This window comes from Choloepus didactylus, chromosome 6 (genome assembly GCF_015220235.1).
Source record: "Choloepus didactylus isolate mChoDid1 chromosome 6, mChoDid1.pri, whole genome shotgun sequence".
Taxonomy (NCBI): Eukaryota; Metazoa; Chordata; class Mammalia; order Pilosa; family Megalonychidae; genus Choloepus; species Choloepus didactylus.
The window spans coordinates 18,070,846-18,090,778 of record NC_051312.1 but is presented as its reverse complement, the minus strand read 5'-3'; the positions used below and the strand labels follow the sequence as shown (position 1 = coordinate 18,090,778).

The 19,933-nt window shown below is 34.6% G+C and overlaps 1 protein-coding gene across 1 annotated transcript; it reads right to left on the bottom strand.

Annotated features, from left to right (window-relative positions):
• Positions 1-18,690: 18,690 nt before the first annotated feature.
• LOC119538120 (olfactory receptor 5AN1-like) lies at positions 18,691-19,629 on the bottom strand. Its single transcript, XM_037840858.1, has one exon. It carries the CDS (start codon positions 19,627-19,629, stop codon positions 18,691-18,693), a length of 939 nt encoding a protein of 312 aa, XP_037696786.1.
• Between the last annotated feature and the right edge of the window lie 304 nt (positions 19,630-19,933).

The following is a 19,933-nucleotide window of genomic DNA, read 5'->3' as shown; positions in this document are numbered from 1 at the left end:
TTGCTCTGATTCAATCCATAATTAACTGATTATGCCTAAATTGCATAACAGAAATAAAGAACTGTCACATAATTCTTTTATTTCTTAATATTTTAGAAATATTTTATTGAAACATGACCAAAATATAGAAAAGAATTCTTCATTAACATACAAAGACCCAATTACATTGTTTTTTTTTCTATAAATGTATTCGGAAATAACTGCATTTTGATTATGCATGAATTGAAAGTGTGGGAGCACTTTAAAAAAATTAAAAAGAGGAAGTAAACATTATGCTGAGGTCATACATGGAGGACTAATTACTCAATTCAATAATTTAAAATGTTAGATATGTTAGCAATCTTTTCAAATGCATGATTTAGTTGGAAAGAGAAATAAGTACTAATCAAATGAAACAGTAAGTGAGTATAATACAGAAATTTAACAGAAAAATGAAGTTGGCTTTAGCATTGAAGACATTTTTAAAAATTCTTGTCCTCAAATGATAAATATTTGACAGTCTGGCTCCAGTGCACAGACTGTACTTTGAGTGGCACTGCTTTAGGTAACTGGAAATAAGAGACATAAATCCTCTTTGGTGAAACCCACCCTCATCCCAGACATCAAAATATTTCCATAGACAGAATTAGGAAAATGAATTGCTCATAGTCAAAACTCACTAAGCACATGAGACCATGGATCTATGACTGAGAGCTAGCATAAAAACTGTTAGCAGAATCTGACCAACTAAGACCTTAGACAGCTGATTTTAGGAGGCTCATAATAAGATAAAAGTAGATTGCATAAATTTTAAGAAGTAAGAATATCTTTTAAATATCAATAAAGTCAACCAAATTAGAAAAAATACATCAAGAGCTGTTAAATATTTAACATGAAATATAAATAAAGCATTTAGTGGTAACCTATGTGTAATAAGAAAACAGTTATGCATTTGATTTTTGCTTATTAGTACGTTCTAATTCTTTATAATGCACATTTTATGATGCTAATTCTTGGATGATAAAAGGTTATACTTAAAATTGAACTGTGTAGTAGAGGGATATACATTCCATTAAATGTCTATATGAGAAGAGAAAACCTGCTAAAAATTATGCCCTAAGAAGTTCTAAAATGAAAAGGTAAAAAATAGGGAACAACAAAACCTGCATATATAAGAACATCTGTCAATGATCAAAATACCACAAGAGAAAAAGAAAAATAATATTGGACATGAAAGGGAGAACATAGCTGAAGATACAAAGATGTTAGAAGTGTGGGCAAAGATGTGGAGAAATGGGAACAGTTATACGTTGCTGTTGGCTTTGAAAAATTGTGCAGCTAATATGTAAATCAGTTTCATAGTTCCTCAGAAAGTTGAAAATAGTGGTATCACATGACCTGGCAAACCAACTTCTGGGTAAATACACCAAAGAATTGAAATCAGAGTAGTACAGATATTTGCACACTGTTTTTGGCAGCATTATTCACAATTACAAAAGATGGAAGCAACCTAAAAGTCCAACAATTGATGCGTGTATAAACAAATCGTGGTATATTAATACAACGGAATATCACTCAGCATGAAAGGAATTAAGTTCAGATTCATGCAACAATGCAGGTGAACCTTGTAGACATCATGTTGAGTGAAATGTCAGGCACAAAAGGACAACTATTGCATGTTCTCACTGATATGGAATAACTAGTATAAGCAACTTATAGACTCAGAATATAGAATAGATACTAGGACCTAGGTTGGGGGTATGGGATGGGGATTTAATGTTTAAATTGTACAACATTTTTATTTGGGTTGATTGTAAAGTTTTAGTAATTGATGGTGGTGATAGTAGAACAACATTGTGAACTTAATTAACCACACTGCATTACAAATGTGAAGGTAATTAAAGGGGAAATTTTAGGTCATCTATATATGTTACTAAAATAAAAATTAAGATAAAACATAGGACTGTGCAACACAATGAGCCCTACTATAAATGATGGAATATAGTTAATAGTAGAATTATTAAAATTTTCTTCCTTGATTATAATGAATGTCCTACACTAATGCAAGCTGTTAATAATAGGGTGCTATTGGGAACTTTTTATATGTTATGCATGATATTTCTGCAATCTTACAACTTCTCTAACAAAACATATTAATTATCAATAATGGTCTTTCTTTGCCAATATTTGTTGGCTGAACAAAAGAAAGAGAAAACCAAAGGGAAACACAGTGTCTTGCAATGCTTCACTGAGGATCACTGAAGAGGACTTGAAAAACCCTGCAAACCAACTTAATGACAGCACAATACACATTCTTGTAAAGTGCATATGAAATATTCTCTAACATAGATCATGTGTTACATGGCAAAAAAGTCTTAATACATTTAAAAGTATAGAAATCAAGCAGAGTATCTTTTCTGAAAACAATAAAGTGAAACAAAACAACACTAACAGAAGAAAAACTGGAAAACATATATATGTGAAAATTAAACAACAAACTCTTAACCAGCGGAGAAAAGAAGAAATCATAAGAGAAATTAAGAAATCTCTTCAGATGAATGTGAATAAAAACACTAAATGGCAATACTTATGGGAGACTGAGAAAGCAGAGCTCATAAGGAAATTTAAAGATGTAAATACTTACATTGAAAAAGAAGAATGACCTTAAATCAATAATACAACCTACAGCTTAAATAACTAGAAAAGAAGAGCAAACTAAACCCAAGGCTGGTACAAAGAATAAATAAGAAAGATAACCTAAAAAGAGAAATAGGAATGAGAAGCAAGAACAAAAGTTGGACTTTTGAGATCAATAAAACCGACAAACCCTTTGCCAGATTGACTAACAAAAAATGAGATTATTATTTTAATAATCAAATCATTAAATCAGGAATGAAAGAAAGGATATTACTTACTGAATTCACAGAAATAAAAAAGATTATGAGAGCAATCATATCCCTCCAAATTGGTTAAACTAGTTGAAACAGAAAAGTTCTTAGAAATGCAAAAATGACCAAAACTGACGTAAGAGTCCAGAGAAAATCTTATTATACCTATAAGTAAGGAGATTTGGATCAATAATTAAAAACTCCCAAGAAAAAAAAATCCTAGAGCAGATGGTTATTCTGGTGAATTCTACCAAACATTCCAAGAAGAATTAACACCAGTCCTTCTAAAAGTCGTCCAAAAATTTGAAGAGGAGGGAACAATCATAACTTTGGTATCAGCTTTATTCTGATACCAAAGCCAGAAAAAGACACCAAAGGAAAAGAAGTCTACAGATCAATATCACTTATGATTATAGATGCAAATATACTCAACAAAATGCTACCAAACTTAAATCAGAAGCATATTAAAAGAATTAGACACTATGACCAAGTGGGATTGATCCCAGGTATGCAAGGGTGTTTCAATGTAAGAAAATTAACTAATATAATACATCACAATAATGGAATGAAAAGAAAAAATGACATGACTATTTCAATTGATGCAGAGAAAGCATTTGACCAATTCTAACATTTTCATGATAAAAACACTCAATAAACTAGGAATAAAAAGGAACTTCCTTAACATGATACAGGCCATTTATGCAAAACCCACAACTAACATTATACTCTGTAGTGAAAGACTGAAAGCTTTATGCTTAAGATGAGGAACATGACAAGGATGACTACTTCCACCACTTCTACTTAACATAGCACTTGGAATTCTAGCCAAAAAATTGTCTATAAAAAGAAATAAAATGGATCCAAATAAGAAAGGAAAAAGTAAAACTACCACTATTTGCAGATCGCATGATATAAGCAGAAAACCCTAAAGAATCATCATTAAAAAAACAGGTGGAGCCAATAAATGAAGTAGTATTGTAAAATTATAATATTATATAACAATATTGCTAAGATGACAATAATACTCAAAACAATAAACAGAATCAGCAAAATCCCAATCAAAATCATGCAGCATTGTTGCAGTAAAGGAAAAGCCAACCATCAAACTGATGTGGAATTCCAAGTGTCTCTGAATAGTAAAAACAATCATGAGAAAGAGCAAAGTGTGGGGACTCACACTTCCCAGTTTCAGTAAAAACAATGTGCTACTGACATAGGATGGGCATATAGATCAATGGAACAAAATTCAGAGCCCAGTAATAAGCCCTCACATCTATGTTCAATACATCATTTACAAAGGTTTCAATATCATTCAGTGGGGGAAAGAACAGTCTCTTCAACATGCTGCTGAGACAGCTAGATATCCACATGAAAAAGGATGAAGTTGAACCCTTACTTTACACTGTATGAAGAAAATTAACTCAAAATGGATCAATAAATAAATTAAAGAGGTAAAACTAGAAAACTCTTAGAAGTAAACATAGGATCAAATCTTCATGATCTCATATTTGGTGACAGTTTCTCAAATATGGAACAAAATCTCTGGTAACACAAAGAGGAACATTGACAAATTAGATTTTATCAAATTTTTAAAAACTTTTGTGCATCAAAAGACATTATCAATAGAGTGAAAACCAACCCACAGAATGGGATAAATATTTGGACATCATATAAGTGGTTTGATATCCAAAATATATAAATAATTGCTACATCTCAACAACACAAGGATATACAACACAATTTAAAAACGGACTAAAGACTTGAGTAGATGTTTCTCCAGGAAGATGTATAAATCACAAAAAACACAGGAAAAGATGATTAACATTATTAGTTGTTTGGGAAATGCAAATAAAAAACACAATGAGATACCTTTTTCCATCACTAGAATAGCTCCTACAAAAAAATAAAAAATAGGCATCAGAAGGGTTGTGGAGAAATAGGACATGCATTCATTATTAGTGGGAATGTAAAATGGTGCAACTTTGTCAAAAGCAGATTGGCAGTTCCTCAGAAAGTTAAGTACAGAAATATCATATGACCCAACTTTTTAAATTTTAAGTATATAACCAAAAGAACGGAAAGCAGGGACTCAAACAGTTAATTTTCCACCATCTTTCACTATTCACAATAGTCAAAAGGATGAAGCAACACATGATCATAGGCAGAAAATTGGATAAACACAATGTGGTGTATAATGGAAATTTATACAGCCATAAAAAGGAATGTAGTTCTGATGCAAGGTACAACATAGATGAACTTATAAAACATTTTTTAAGTAAAATAAGGTAGATACAGAAGGACAATTATTTTATGCTTCCACTTTTGTGAAACATCTAGAAAAGAGAAATTCATAGATGCAGGAAATGGATTAGAGGATGGGAGAGGGCATAACAGACAGTTTTTTCTTAATGGGTATGGAGTTTCTGTTTGTGATAATGAAAATAATTTTGGAATTGGAGAGTTGGGATGGTTGCATAACATGAAGGATGTAATTAATGTCCTTGATTTGTACACTTAAAATGGTTTAAATGACAAATTTTATGTTACATATTTCAAAACAATAAAAAAATATTTTAAATAAAGCACAAGTCATCTTGAAACCAAGATTTTGGTGTAAGAAGCACCAGGGTGCTCAAACAGTTAATGTGTTTCAGTAACTGAGCAAGTACCAAGTCAAGAAAACACAGCTTCAAAAATGATAGAAGAAGAACATTGAGCACTTACCAACCCCTACACCACACCATCCCTGGCATGTTGTGGAGCTAACCCATGTCCCCATTGTGGGTTCCTTACCGTATTTTGAAGGGGTCAGAGTAATACCTACGTGGCTACTGGTGTGTCTGTATGTCAGGGCCAATCTATTAGGTGGCAGAGTGCAAGACTAAACTATGAAATTACTCTCAGACTCACCTTTATAGACTGTACCCTGCAAGCAGAGTCAATTACCAGACAGCAAAAGTAGTATTACAAAAGCAAATAAAGTCAATTTGACCTTGGGTAAATAATTACCACCTTTAGTCATACAGTGGAATATGCAGAAGGGGGAGAAATTATATTTCATGGGAAACGGAGTTTTTAATTCCTGTAAATGGGGGAATTCCCAAGGCCACAAGCAAGCAAAACTTCAAGACAATATTCAGGCTCAGAAAAGATGGAGAAGAGCCTGAATGTCACATTCACCCTGGTCTGATTTTCTTCAGAGGAGGGCTAAACTAAGGAGAGAATCAGTCAATGCAGAGCCAATGGCAAGGAGGGTGAAAGGTAGATTTTTTGCATTGGCTTGTTTTTGGTAGCTTCTGACACTCAAGGAAATCTCTGTCACATCATTACTTGGATACAAACTTAAGGAACAAACAGCTCTGAAGTTAAATCCCTGAGCTAACACTTTAAAGTATTAAAACCTACAATATTCAACAAAAGATCACAAGACAAGCACAAAGCAGGGAATTATGACCCATTCAAGGAACAAGGCAAAAATTAAGAAACCATCAAGGAAAAAGACTAGACTTTGGACATACCAGACAAATATTTTTCATAAAATGATCCTCAATATTGTCAGGGAGACAAGGGAAAACACAGAAAGAACTAAAGTATATCAGGAAAAACAATGAATCATATGAGAGCCTCAATGAAAAGAAGAAATTTTTAGAAAGGAACCAAATAGAAATAATGGAGTGGAAGGACACAATAACTGAGATGAAATTTTCCCTAGGAGGTTTCAACAGCAGGAGGGAGCTGGAAGAAAAATCAGTGAACTTGAAGACAAGATATTTGAAATGATTCAGGCTGAGGAGCAGAAAGAAAAAAAATTAAAAGGGGGCACACCCTAAGATACCTTTGGGACACAATCAAGCATACCAATAAACACATTATGGGAGATGTAGAAGGAGAAGAAAAAGGGAAATGGGCATAAGAAATATTCAAAGAAATAATGAATATTTTTATAATGAATAAAGTTTCCAAATTTGATGAAACATGTGAATATGCAAATTCAAGTAGACAAACACACAGCAATTAGGCAAAACTTGAAAATTTGACTATAAATAATAAACAATCAAATGGTAAGGACAAAGAGAGAGTTCTGAAAGCTTCAAGAAAAAAGCAGTTTGTTATGTAGAAGGGAGTCTCAATAAGATGAATGTCAACAATTGTGCAGGAAGAGGAAGTGGCATGAACTATTTAAAGAACCGAAAGAAAACAATTACCAACTAAGAATTATATAACCAGAAGTCTCTCTTTAAAATATGAGGGAGAGATTAGGACATTTTCAGATAAACAAGCTAAGGGAGTTTGTAATTACCAACCTACAAGAAATGCTAAAGGGATTTCTTCAAACTGAAAGGAAAGAACACCAGACAGTGGATTGAAGCAGTATAAAGAAATGAAGACCTCCAATAACCATATTTACCCATAATTAACCATATGGGTAATTATAAATGCCAGTGTTATTCTTTAACAAGTTTTATTAAGCAACTCCACTTTTTACTTCTTACAGTTTCAAAAATGCAAATGCATAAAAAGCAATGATAAATCTATAGGTTTTATGTACAATATATAAAAATATAATTTTAGTATAAAAATGAAACAGTGTAGCACAGAGGGGTATAGGAACGTAGTGCATGTGTAGGAACACTGATAAACTAGTAACAAATCAAATGTGATGGCTGCATATTTAAGAAGTTAAATTAAATACCCATGGAGACCACAAAAATACATCTGAAAAATACATGCAGAGGGAAATGAGAAGAGACTCATATGATACAATACAGAATATCAAATAGATACAAAAGTTGGCATTAGGGAAGAATTGAGGGTGAACAAAAATGAGACTCACAAAGACCTAAAAATGGCAGAAGTCCTACATTAAGAGTAGTTTCTTTTAAAAAAAGTTAGTGGATTAAACTATCCAGAAAAAAGGCAGAGATTGGCAGAGTTGGAACAAAAAGCATGACTAAAGAATATGCTGTTTATTATACACATATCTTAAATTCAAAGACCCAAAATGATTGAATGTGGAAAAATGGAAATAATATACCATGAAAATACTGAACAAAAGAGAGCTGGGTTGCTACACTAGTATCAGATAAAATAGACTTTCAGTACAAAAATGTTACAAGGGACAAAAAAGGTCACCACATACTGATAAAGGGAATTCAACAAGAAGGCATAACAATTATAAATATATATGCACCTATCAACAGAGCCCCCAGAATATAGGAAGAAAATATTGGCAGATTTGGAGGGGAAAATGGATAGTTCTACATTAATAGTGGAAAACTTCAAAATGCTATTTTCAATAATGGATAGGATATCTAGACAGATGATCAATAAGGAAATAGAGTTGAACAGTACTCTAAACCAACTAGTCCTAATAGACATATAAGAACACTTCATCCAACAGCAACAGAACACACATTCTTCTCTAGTGCCCATGAATCATTGGACATGATAGACCATATCTTTGGTTCAAAACAAGTCACAGTAAATTCAAAATTATTGAACTCATACAAGGTGTTTTCTCTGCTCACCATGGAATGAAGCTAGGTATGAATTATGGATGGAGAACTGGAAATTTCACAAATACATATTAAACAATGCACTCTTAAACAACCAATGGGTCAAAGAAGAAATCATTAGGGAAATTAGAAAATATCTTGAGGTGAATTAAAATGAAACATTAACACACAAATCTTAGGGGATGCAGTCAAGAAGAAGAGGGAAATTTATAGATCTAAATGCTTATATTCAAAAGATATCAAATCAGAGATCTAAAAAGAAGAGAAAATTTAAACCAAAGCAAACAAATGAAAGGAAATAACAAAGAACAGAGCAGAGATAGAGAAAAATGAACAATCGAATCAAGAAAACCAAAGGTGGTTCTTTAAAAAAGATCAGTGAAATTGACAAATCTATAGCTAAACTGATGAAGAAAAAGAGAGAAGACACAGATAAGTAAAATCAGAATAGAAAGGGGGCCTTACTACCAACATCATTGAATAAAAGGACTGTAAGAAGGTATAGTGATCAAATTTATGCCGACAAATTCAACAACCTACATGAAATAGAAAAATTCTTAGAAACATACAACACAAACTTCTAAACTGACTCAAGAAGAACCAGAAGATATCAACAAACCAATAACCAATAAAACCTCAACAAAAGTAAAAGTTAGCCATGTCCAACAGCACATGAAAATAATTATACAACACAATCAATTGGGATTTATCCCAGGTATGCAAGAGTGGTTTAACATGAAATCAGTTAATGTAATACCCCACATTAACAGAATGAAGCAAAAAAGAAAGCAGATGATCATCTCAATTAATGCAAAAATGGAATTGACAAAACCCAGAACCCCTTCTTCATAAAAAACACATGTAAAACTAGGAATGGAAGGAAATTTCTTCAACATGATAAAGGGTATATGTTAAAAACATCATACTTAGTGAAAAACTGCATGTTTGCCCTCCATCATCAGGAACAACACAAGGATATCCATAGTCACCATTGTTATTCAACATTATACTGGAAGTTCTAGCCAGAGCAATTTGAGTAATACATCCAATTCAGAAAGGAAGAAGTAAAACTTTCCCTATTTGCAGATAATACGATCCTATATACAGAGAACCTTGAAAAATCCACAACAAAGCTCCTAGATCAAGTAACTGATTTCAGCAAAGTGGTGGGGTAAAGATCAATTCCCCCAAATCAGTAGGGTTTCTATACATAAGCAATGAACAGTCAGAAGTACAATGCAAGGAAAAAATCCCTTTGAAATACTGACAAAAAAGACTCAAATATCTAGGAATAAATCTAACCAAGGATGGAAAGGACTTGTAAACAGAAAAATACAAAATATTGCTAAAAGAAATCAAAGAAGACATAAATATATTGGATGCTTCATCAATTTGAAGACTAAATATCATTAAGATATAAATACTACCCAAAGCAAATAACATATTCATTGCAATCCCAAACAAAATTATATCCACCTTCTTTGCAGAAATGGAAAAACCAGTCACCAAATGTATATGGAAGCATTAGGGGCCCCAAATAGCAAATGCCATCTTGAAAAAGAAGAATGACATTGGAGGACTCACAGTTTCCTATCTTGAAATTTAATACACAGCCACAGTAATCTACACAGCATGCTATGGGCACAAGTACAGACACATAGGCCAATGGAATCACACTGAGAGCTCAGGAAACAACCCTCACATGGCCAAATAATTTTGACAAGGTAGCAAAGACCACTCAATTGAGAAAGAATAATATCTTCAACAATTGATGCAGGGAAAACTGTATCTTTCTCTGCAAAAATAGGTAGGAAGAACCCTACCTAACACCATATGCAAAAATCAACTGAAAATGATCAAAGACCTAAATATAAGAGCTAAGACTGTCAAATTCCTAGAAGAAAACTTAGGGAAGCATCTTCAGGACCTTGAGTTAGGCAGTGGTTTCTTAGACTCTGCACCCAAAGCACAAGCAACAACAAAAATTAATAATGAATGGAACCTCATCAAAACTAAAAACTTCTGCATCTCAAATGACTTTAGCAAAATGACAGTATACACAATGGGAGAAACTATTTGGAACAACATATCTGATAAAGGTTTTCCATCCAGAATATATAAAGAAATCCTTCAACTTAACAAAAAGACAAACAATCAAATTTAGAAATGGGCAAAAGACTTGAATAGGCATCTCTACAAAGAAGATACATTAATGACCAGAAAACAAAGGAAAATATGCTCAACACTATTACCCATCTTGGAAATGCAAATCAAAACTTCAAAAAAATACCATTTCAGACCCATGCTACTATTAAAAGGAAACAGTAGATAACAAGCATTGAGAAAAGTGGAGAAAAACAGTAGATAACAAGTACTGAGAAAAGTGGAGAAATAGGGATGCTCATTCATTTATGATGGCAATGCAAAATGATGCACACACTGTGGAAGACAGTTTTGCATTTCCCCAGAAAGTTAAGTATAGATCTACCATATGACTCAGTAATTCCACTATAGGTATATACCCCAAAGAATTAGATGCATGGACTCCAACAGGTATTTGCATACCAACGTTCATAACAGCATTATTCACAAGTAACAAAAGAGGGAAGCAACCCAAGTGCCTATGAATGGACTAATATAATATGGTATAAACATGCAATACAGTATTATTCAGCCATGAAAAGTAATGAAGTCTTGATAAATGCAACAGGGATGAACTTTTAAGACATCATATTGATTGAAATATGCCAGAAGCAAAAAATATATGATCTCACTGATTTGAAATAATTATAATAAGCAAGATCATAGAAAACCTAGACTATAAGTCACCAGGTGACAGGGTAGGGATAAGGAATAAGAAGTTAAGGCTTAAAATGTACAGGGTTCCTATTTGGAATAATGGAAATGTTTTGGTAATGGATGGTGGTGATTTTAGCATGACTGTGAATATAATTAACAGCACTGAAATATATATCTGAATATGAATAAAAGGGGAAATGTTAGATTGTATATATGGTAACAGAATAAAAATGTTTAAAAAATCCATGGAACTATACTACACAAACAGTGAACCCTAAGTTAAGCCATGAAATTTAACTAATAATAAAATTATACAAATGTACTATCATCAATTATAACAAATGTCCCACACCAGTGCAAGGTGTTGGTGTTGGGTTGGTGTATGGGAATCCTGTATTTATATGTGATTATTCTGTAAACTTACAATATCTCTAAATAAGAAAAAAAAAGAAAGCATATCATGAAAAAGTCAACTCAAATGTGACAGAGACTTAAATACAAGAGTAGAATTAACAAACTCTTTACACCCATACCACAAGAATGAAAAGAAAAAAAACAGATAAATGGAACTTCATCAAAATTTTAAACTTTTGTACATCAAAGGACTTCTGCATGAAAGTAAAACAACCACCTACAAAATGGGGAATCCAATTGGAAAATACATGTCCAATACAGGTTCATTATCCAGATTATATAAAGAAATTTCACAATTCAAAAATAAAAATACAAACAACCCAATTATAAAGTGGGCAAAAGACTTGAGTAGAGGTTAATTTACAAATGGCCAAAAAGCCCATGGAAAGTGCTTTCAACATCATCAGCCATTAGCAAATGGCAAATCAAAAGTACAATAAGATGTCATTTAGTCACTAGAATGGCTACTATTAAAAAAAAACAAAGTAAACTATAAATTTGGAGCAGCTGGTGGAGAAATATAAACACTCATTCATTGTTGATGTGAATGTAAAATGGTGCAGCCATGGTGGAAGACATTTGACAATTCCACAGTAAGTTAAGCATAAAATTACCATATGAACTGGCAATCCCATTTCTAGGTAAATTGAAAGCAGAGACTCAAGTAGATATTTGCACATTGATCTTCATAGCAGCATTATTCACAATGGCCCAAAGATGGAAGCAACCCAAGTGTTCATCAACTGATAAATGCAGAAACAAAATGTGATATAAAGGCAAAACAGAATGCTATTCAGCCATAAAAACTGAAATTCTGATACATGATACATGGATGAAACTTGCAGACATACACTGAGTGAAATAAGGCAGACACAAAAGAACAAACATATGAAAGAAATAGAATAAGTCAACTCATATCTGAACCAAGACTATAGATTATTAGGGGATGGGGTAGAGGAAGGGAAAAGGGTGTTAAAGCTTAAATTGCACAGAGTTTCTATTTGAGATAATGGAATGATTTTGGTAATGGATGGTGGGGGTGGTAGCACAAAATTGTGAACATGATTAACTTTACTGAATTATATATTTGAATGTGGTTAAAAGGTGAATTTTTTGTTGTATACAAGTTACTAGAACAGAAATACTTAAACACAAGTAGTGAACCCTAAAGTAAAACATGCACTATAATGAATACAACAATTATAAAATTGTGCTTTCATCAATTGTAACAAAAAGTAATAACAATAATAGGGTAATATAGGGGAATCCTGTATTTTATGCATGATTTTCCTGTAACTCCTAAATTTCTCTAATAAAAAAGTAAAAGAAAGCACAAAAATACATAATAAATAAATTCAGTTTATGAAACAGATGTTGAATTAAATATACACTCAAATAAGTATACATGAGCATGCAAGGAAAAGTTCTAAAGTAGTTATCTTATGGTCATTCCTGTATAGTGAGAGTTTGAGTAACTTCATTTTCCTCATTATGCCCATATGCCTTATCTATAAATTTTATAGCAAGAATGTATGTTTTTATTAATTAGGAAAAAATCAAGGTATTTCTAATTTTAAAAACACACAATCCCTCAACTGACATGTAAAAATTGTAAAGATTAAGTCAAGCATGTAAAACAGCCATAAGATATGCAAGTAAAATGTAAAGAGAGAAAGAGCCTCAGTAAAAGAAAACAGCTTGAACTTTAAATGCATAGCTGTTCAAAAGCCTCAGCCTTCTGTAGATAAGCATGTGAAATGTCAGAAATCTATTTAGAATTAAATAACATGACTCTGATACTCACAAGGGTGTGCAACCCAGAATCTAAACATTTCCCCAGGATTCTTGTGGTGAGATTCCAGTTTTCATGACTGAGGGAAGAAGAGAGTGATAGGAAGGGAAGGCTAAGCAGTGAGAGAAACTCTTTCTTAGCTTGTCACATGGCGAGGCAATTGCAGCCTCTCCTGGCCTCTCCATTCTCTTCTGGTTTCCAACACACAATGGAAAGACAGGCACAGGATAAACATTTCTATTCCTGAAGGAGAATTGGAAGGAAAACAGAGGTCACAGGTCTGAAGCAAATATTAAATCCAGCAGGGTGTACTCCATTAGACTTTAAGGTCTGAGAGTCATCTCTGGAATGATGCTTTATCTTCAAACTGGATGAAGCAACAGCCCCACCCTTTCCATGCCCTTGCACAGAAGCCATGCTCTCCCTGGACACTGCAGTGAAGGCTCCAGCCTCTCCAAGCTTTGCCATACTAGCCAGATTCTGAGAATGTGGGGGAGAGGATCCACCCTCGCAGAACACTAGGGCTCTCTGAAATCCCCAGGGGATAAGGTCGACCCTCTGAGAACAATGGGGTGATAACACTCTTTCTGACCAACCTCTTGAAGCACCAGGTCATACTCACCCATTTTGTAAACATGGGTGGACCCACTGTTGGCACCAGAAGATGTCTTCACCCCAGACCTCAGCTTTATCACAGTTCTCCTCTGGAAGTAATTTTTCTTTCACTTTGTCCCTTCTCTATCCCTTTTAGTCCAGGCTGGCAGCAGTTCCATTATTACCAATTATGCAAAACATGAATCATCTTTGCATGTAGTCCACAGGGGTCCAAAACATCAGAGAAAAGAACTTTCCACAAATCTTTCCTGGATAATTGCATTTCCAATCACATCTTCTATGGAAATTGCTAACAATCCGTATCAGTTAAACCCTCATATGGGGCACTGTTCTCTTGTGATTCACTTTCTGGAAGCTCACACTTTTTTACACTATCGGTTTCTGGTTTTCTTGGGCCCAGGAGTTTGGGTCTCTGCTTATCCCTTTCCCCTTGCATTTTACTATAAGCTGCAAGGAGAAACCTGGCTGGGCTTTCCAAACTTAACTTTGAAATCTCCTCAGCTATTCATTTCTGTGGCTCAATTTTGCTTTGTCCACATGGCATGACTGAGGAAGGTCACACTTACCATCAGCTTTATCTTCAGTGTTCAGGAACCCATTCTTTCCCTTAACCATTCAGACTTAGATGTAATAAATGCTCTTGACTGTCACTGTATCCAATCCTGCCCAAGCCATTTAAATAATTTTTTATTTAAATTCTCCAAAATCTCACTATTTGAATTTGTTGCATATTTATTTCCAGGATGTTGCATGATTCAAGGAGCATTTATTCCCTTCCTTTCCAGAGGGGTAGTACTTATACCAGGCTAGATGCAATAATCATATTCCCTATCCATTTTCTTTCCAGAGGGGTAGTTCTTATACCAGGCTAAATGCAAGAATCAAATTCCCTATTCTTTCCTGAAAAAATTAAGAAGATACCATATTAGTTAAGATTAGGTTCAGCTACAACTGACAGAAAATCACAAATAAATTAGGAAGACATTATATTTTCACAGTAAACATAGGCAGTCAAGGACTGGTAAGGGAGGGCATGTTCATTAGTGACCCACGTTCCTTCTGTCTTGTTTTTACCATCCTTTAACATGTGGTTCCTGGGTTATAATTTTTGTTCCTTTGCCCAATGAGTGAAAAAACTCCTTGTCTTCTCAGCATCTCAGCTGAAACCTGTGATGCTTCAGGCCTGTCAAGCAGACTCCCTTCTTTCTGGGGTCTTGTCCCCAGAGCTTGGCTGATTTCAAAGTCATTCAATACCTTCAAACAGATTTTTCAAAGCTTTACATTACATAGAGTTTCTATTTATTCTGCAGGATTGCTTACTACATTCTACAAAATCTGCCACAGACTAAATATAGAAAGTTTTAATCATGAAAATTTTTTATCATTTTAGGGAGAGGACTTCATGTCATCCCACATCCCAGATTTGTTGCTTGATGTGACAACTTGATGATACTAGGGGTTACCAGTTGTGATGAGATAGTAGTATCATTTGGGGGTACATATGAGCCTTTTTGAAAATACATGTGCAGCAATCATACTCTACTTTAAAACAAACCATGCAAATTTAGTGGCTTAAAACAACAATTTATCCAGCTCACTATTCTGTCAGCCATTTGACTAGCATCAGCTGGACTATTCTTCCTCTGGGTCAGCCAGATTCACTCATGGTTCTGTAGCAGGTCAGTGAGACAGCTCTGTTTCTTGGGCTGTCTTCATGTGGGCTGCAGTAATGGGGGTGGTGACTGGGCCACATGTTTCTCAGTATCTATTAGACAAGCCTGGGTTCTTTCACATGATGATTTGGGATTCCGTGAGCAGCAAGAAGGCATGTCTGCTAATATCCTTTAAGCTAAAGCAAGTCACATGGCAAGTCAAAAGCAAGTCAAAGTGAGTGTATGAGGTAACCAACCAATGATGTGGATGCAGCAAGGTGCAAATAAATTGGGGCCATTATTGGATTTCTGTCTCACAGTATGTTTGGAGAAAAAGTGTGCATGTGTAAATAAAGAGATGAACTTTAATGAACACTATTGACTGCCAACTGATTATTTTTTCTGACCCTTCTTCCTTTCGAAAAGCACTCACTAAAAGGCTCTCAGGGATTTAGTCTCTTTTACCCTCAACTAAATGCAGGTGGAATATTTGAATTATTTACACAAAAAGTCAAGGTAAAATTTTATGGTATGACTGAAACAACACTTTTTAATTTTCTTAGCTTCCAATATTACATTCAACCCACTCCACTTTGCTACTTACTTCACCTATTTGGAATGCTCTTCTTCCTTCTAAAATTAATCTGCAAAACCAGTTTAAATTCCTCCTCTTGAAAGAACTGACCATTGACCCTTGCTAATTGTCCTGACCTCTCATTCTTCTCAACCCCCTTAGCTTGCAGATCTGCTTCAATCTCCTTGCACTGAACACCCTTAAAATGTAGAATGCATTACTGATTCATATATGGTCTGGCTTCTAACTAGATATGAGGATAAGACTTTCTTATTTTTCTTTTAATTTTTGCCCACACCTTGATGTACTTATCTAAAAAAAACTTGATGATGACTAGCATAATGCACCCAAATACATACTATATGGCCATATCTTTGTTTAATTACTCTGATCAAGCTAAAGCATATTTTCAATCCCAAAAGAAGTGAGCCATGAGTGGAGTCTGGAATATGTCAGTATTCTAAATGTTCTTCATGGAAAATTACATGTAATTATGTCTTAATTTTCCTCATTTTTTTCCTACTAAAATAATACTTTATGAGAATTCCCATCAATACTTCTAAATAGCAGTTCTCAATAGCAGCCCATGAAGGCAGTTCTTGGGAAGCAGCTCTCAGGGAAAATACGCATCTTCAGCAGCTCCTGGAAGGTTAACTTACCATTCTGACCACCAGTTTCTATTCATAACCTCCCTCAGCTCATCTGACACCTTTAGACATGGATCCATGCAATATTATGTAAATATCCACCACTAATACCAAACAGAGGTTTGTCCCCTTCAAACCCTTAAGGACCTCTAGAAACAGAACTCATAAATTCTAAAACCTTCCTAAACACCAGTGCTACAAAATATATTCCTCAGCTTGGATTGGATGTTACATATCCTTTATTCATTTGCCCTATATCCTTGGTGTAAGGAGACCCATAATATTCTCTCCCATTCAGTCCACAAACCCTGTTCCACATTCTTGGCTGTATGCAAACCAATGAATGCTTCTCAAATGCCTGTAAAATCTCTTCATTTGTTATTCTTATTTAGACAGAATAATTCATGTGACTCATCAAAATTGAGGCCCAAGATGATTCCTGTCATTAACAGACAATAAATAAATATGATGACCCCTGGTTTATATCAGTTTCATCAAGTTTGGGAAATCTGGCAAATAAGTGGCCAGTTTTGTAAGATATAATCTTCCTCTTTTTAAACAGAAAGCTGGAATCACAAGTTTTATTTAACCATAAGATTTCAGATATGGGTAACTGGCCAGAGATGAGAATCCCTGCTATCCCATTGTCTATATAACTTTTCACTGAGCTTCCTGGAAAACATCAGCATTAAATAGCAATTGTTTTATAAAATTCATTGTATCACTCCATATACCAACAAATCTCTGGGACATAGAACCTGGAACTGACAATAAGAATGAAATATACCATTTTTCCATTCTGGTTCTTAGTGCCTGCAGCACTGAATAATCAGTAAATCTTTTCAGTGACTCTATTGCAATGAATTCTTACATATGAAAATCTACCACTGCACACAAACCTTTCACAGATATTTGAAACATCAGAGATGACCAGAGAGCATAATACCATCAGTTATGTCAACTAAGCTTAAATTTTCTGGATGTAATGGGAAGAGAAATTGAGGTCAGAGTGCCAAAATATCAGCTATTACTATAGGATGTGGCATGGACTTTGAATATCATCTCCAATCATAATTCCCACTGAACTATGGATGTGAGGATTAAATTATCTGATATATAAGGCAATGATACTGATGGACACACCCCACTTTCCATTCTATTTAATGATTTAAATCACATTCCCTTCCCTAGGCCATGGCTTATGGAGTTGCAGAAATTACCAAAAGCATATTAGGTGATTAGCACTGAGAGAAGTCTTAGACAAATCTTAACTATTGAAGATTGGGCTTTCAGGAAGCAAAAACAGGCCAATTGCATAACTTCATTTTGCCCAAAATGCATCCTCTCTCTCTGTTCATTGTCATCTGGTCAGAAACACAGAATAATTAATGGTCACCCCAATGTCTGGATTATGTGTATCAGAATATTTAGGTGATGAAGTTTCTGGAATCCTGGGGGACTCTGTAACCACCAATATTTAGGTAAAGAGATATGAGATTGAAAAGGCTCTAATCTCAGAGGCAAAAATATTCTATACCTTCTATTTCACAAATAATTAGGGTTAGATTAATAAATAAAGTGGCTACCCCAAAGGCAGGGTAAACATAATGAACCTCCAAGGCAGGAACGTAAGATGTTTCTGCAACATCACTGCAGCTTCTGGTCAATAATGGCATAATATCCGTAAGGCAAATTATGGCCTTATACACATACAGTATAAATTTTATAAATTTCCATTTGTGTTCATATTATCATAGGTTAAGTTGATTGATTCCGACTTGCCAAATCTATCACACATTTCACAATCTGTGACATTAGCAGTGCCCTCTCTTCTTTTGTAACCTCATCAAGGCATCTTTAATCTCTCTGTTCCTCAGGCTGTAAATCACTGGGTTCAACAAGGGAATGACCACATTATAAAAGACTGAGGCAAATCTGTCAAAGCTGGAGGAACCACCAGAGCTGGAACTCAAATAGACATAGATAACTGATGTATAGAACAGGGAAACAGTGGTCACGTGAGAAGCACAGGTGTTGAAAGCCTTGGACCTGCCTTTAGCTGAAGTGATCTTCATAATGGACATGATAATATAACCATAGGATAGCAAGATGATCATAACATTTGCTATCCCATAGGTCATTGATAATATAGCAAGAATGACTTGTCCGATAAAAGTGCCAGTGCAGGACAAGTTTAACAATTCAGATATGTCACAGAAGAAGTGGTTGATAACATTTGGCCCACAGAAGTGGAGCTGAAGCAAGGCACACAGTTGGGATAAAGAACCAGAGAGTCCAGCCATATAGGCTCCCAGTGCCATCCGACCACAGAGACTGGGAGACATGATGGATGAATAGAGCAGTGGCTTACAAATGGCAGCGTATCGGTCATAAGCCATGGCTGTCAGGAGACAAGAATCACTGAGACCCATGGTTGAAAAAATGAAGTACTGAACAATGCAGCCCACAAAGGTGATCGTTTGCTGCTTCAGAAAAAGGTTTGAGAGCATCTTTGGGACTGTGGAAGTAACATAGCAGATATCTATGAAGAATAGGTTACTGAGGAAGAAGTACATGGGCGTGTGGAGGTGGGAATCCGTCCTTATTAAGATGATGAGGCACAGGTTCCAGGTCACAGTTGTAATGTAGATCAGCAGGAATATAACAAAGAGCACTGGTAAGATCCTGGGAAAATCTGAGAATCCCAGGAGGATGAAGTGGGTGATCCCTGTAATATTTCCTCCTCCAATCATTGCCTTGGTGCCTCTAAAATCAGAAAGAAGGCAAGGGAATAATTTCTGAGCCAGGTAAAATTATATCATTAAAATTTTCATATGGGCTAGTCTTTTCTTCCATATTTTCACCTCAAAGTATTCAAGAAGTAGCTATTCTGTGTGTCAACATCTAAATGAATTTATGTGCTCTCATGAGAATTACCAGTGATACCAGTGATATTTAAAAATTTGATTGGAAGCTCTAAAAACCATACTATGAGATATGCTATATTACTAAACATAAGGTAGAGTTCAATGGTCATATTAATAGTTCTTTAAAGGA

Bases quoted from the DNA above. Each gene is read 5' to 3' on its own strand.
- LOC119538120 (XM_037840858.1), bottom strand. From the start codon at position 19,629: ATGATTGGAGGAGGAAATATTACAGGGATCACCCACTTCATCCTCCTG.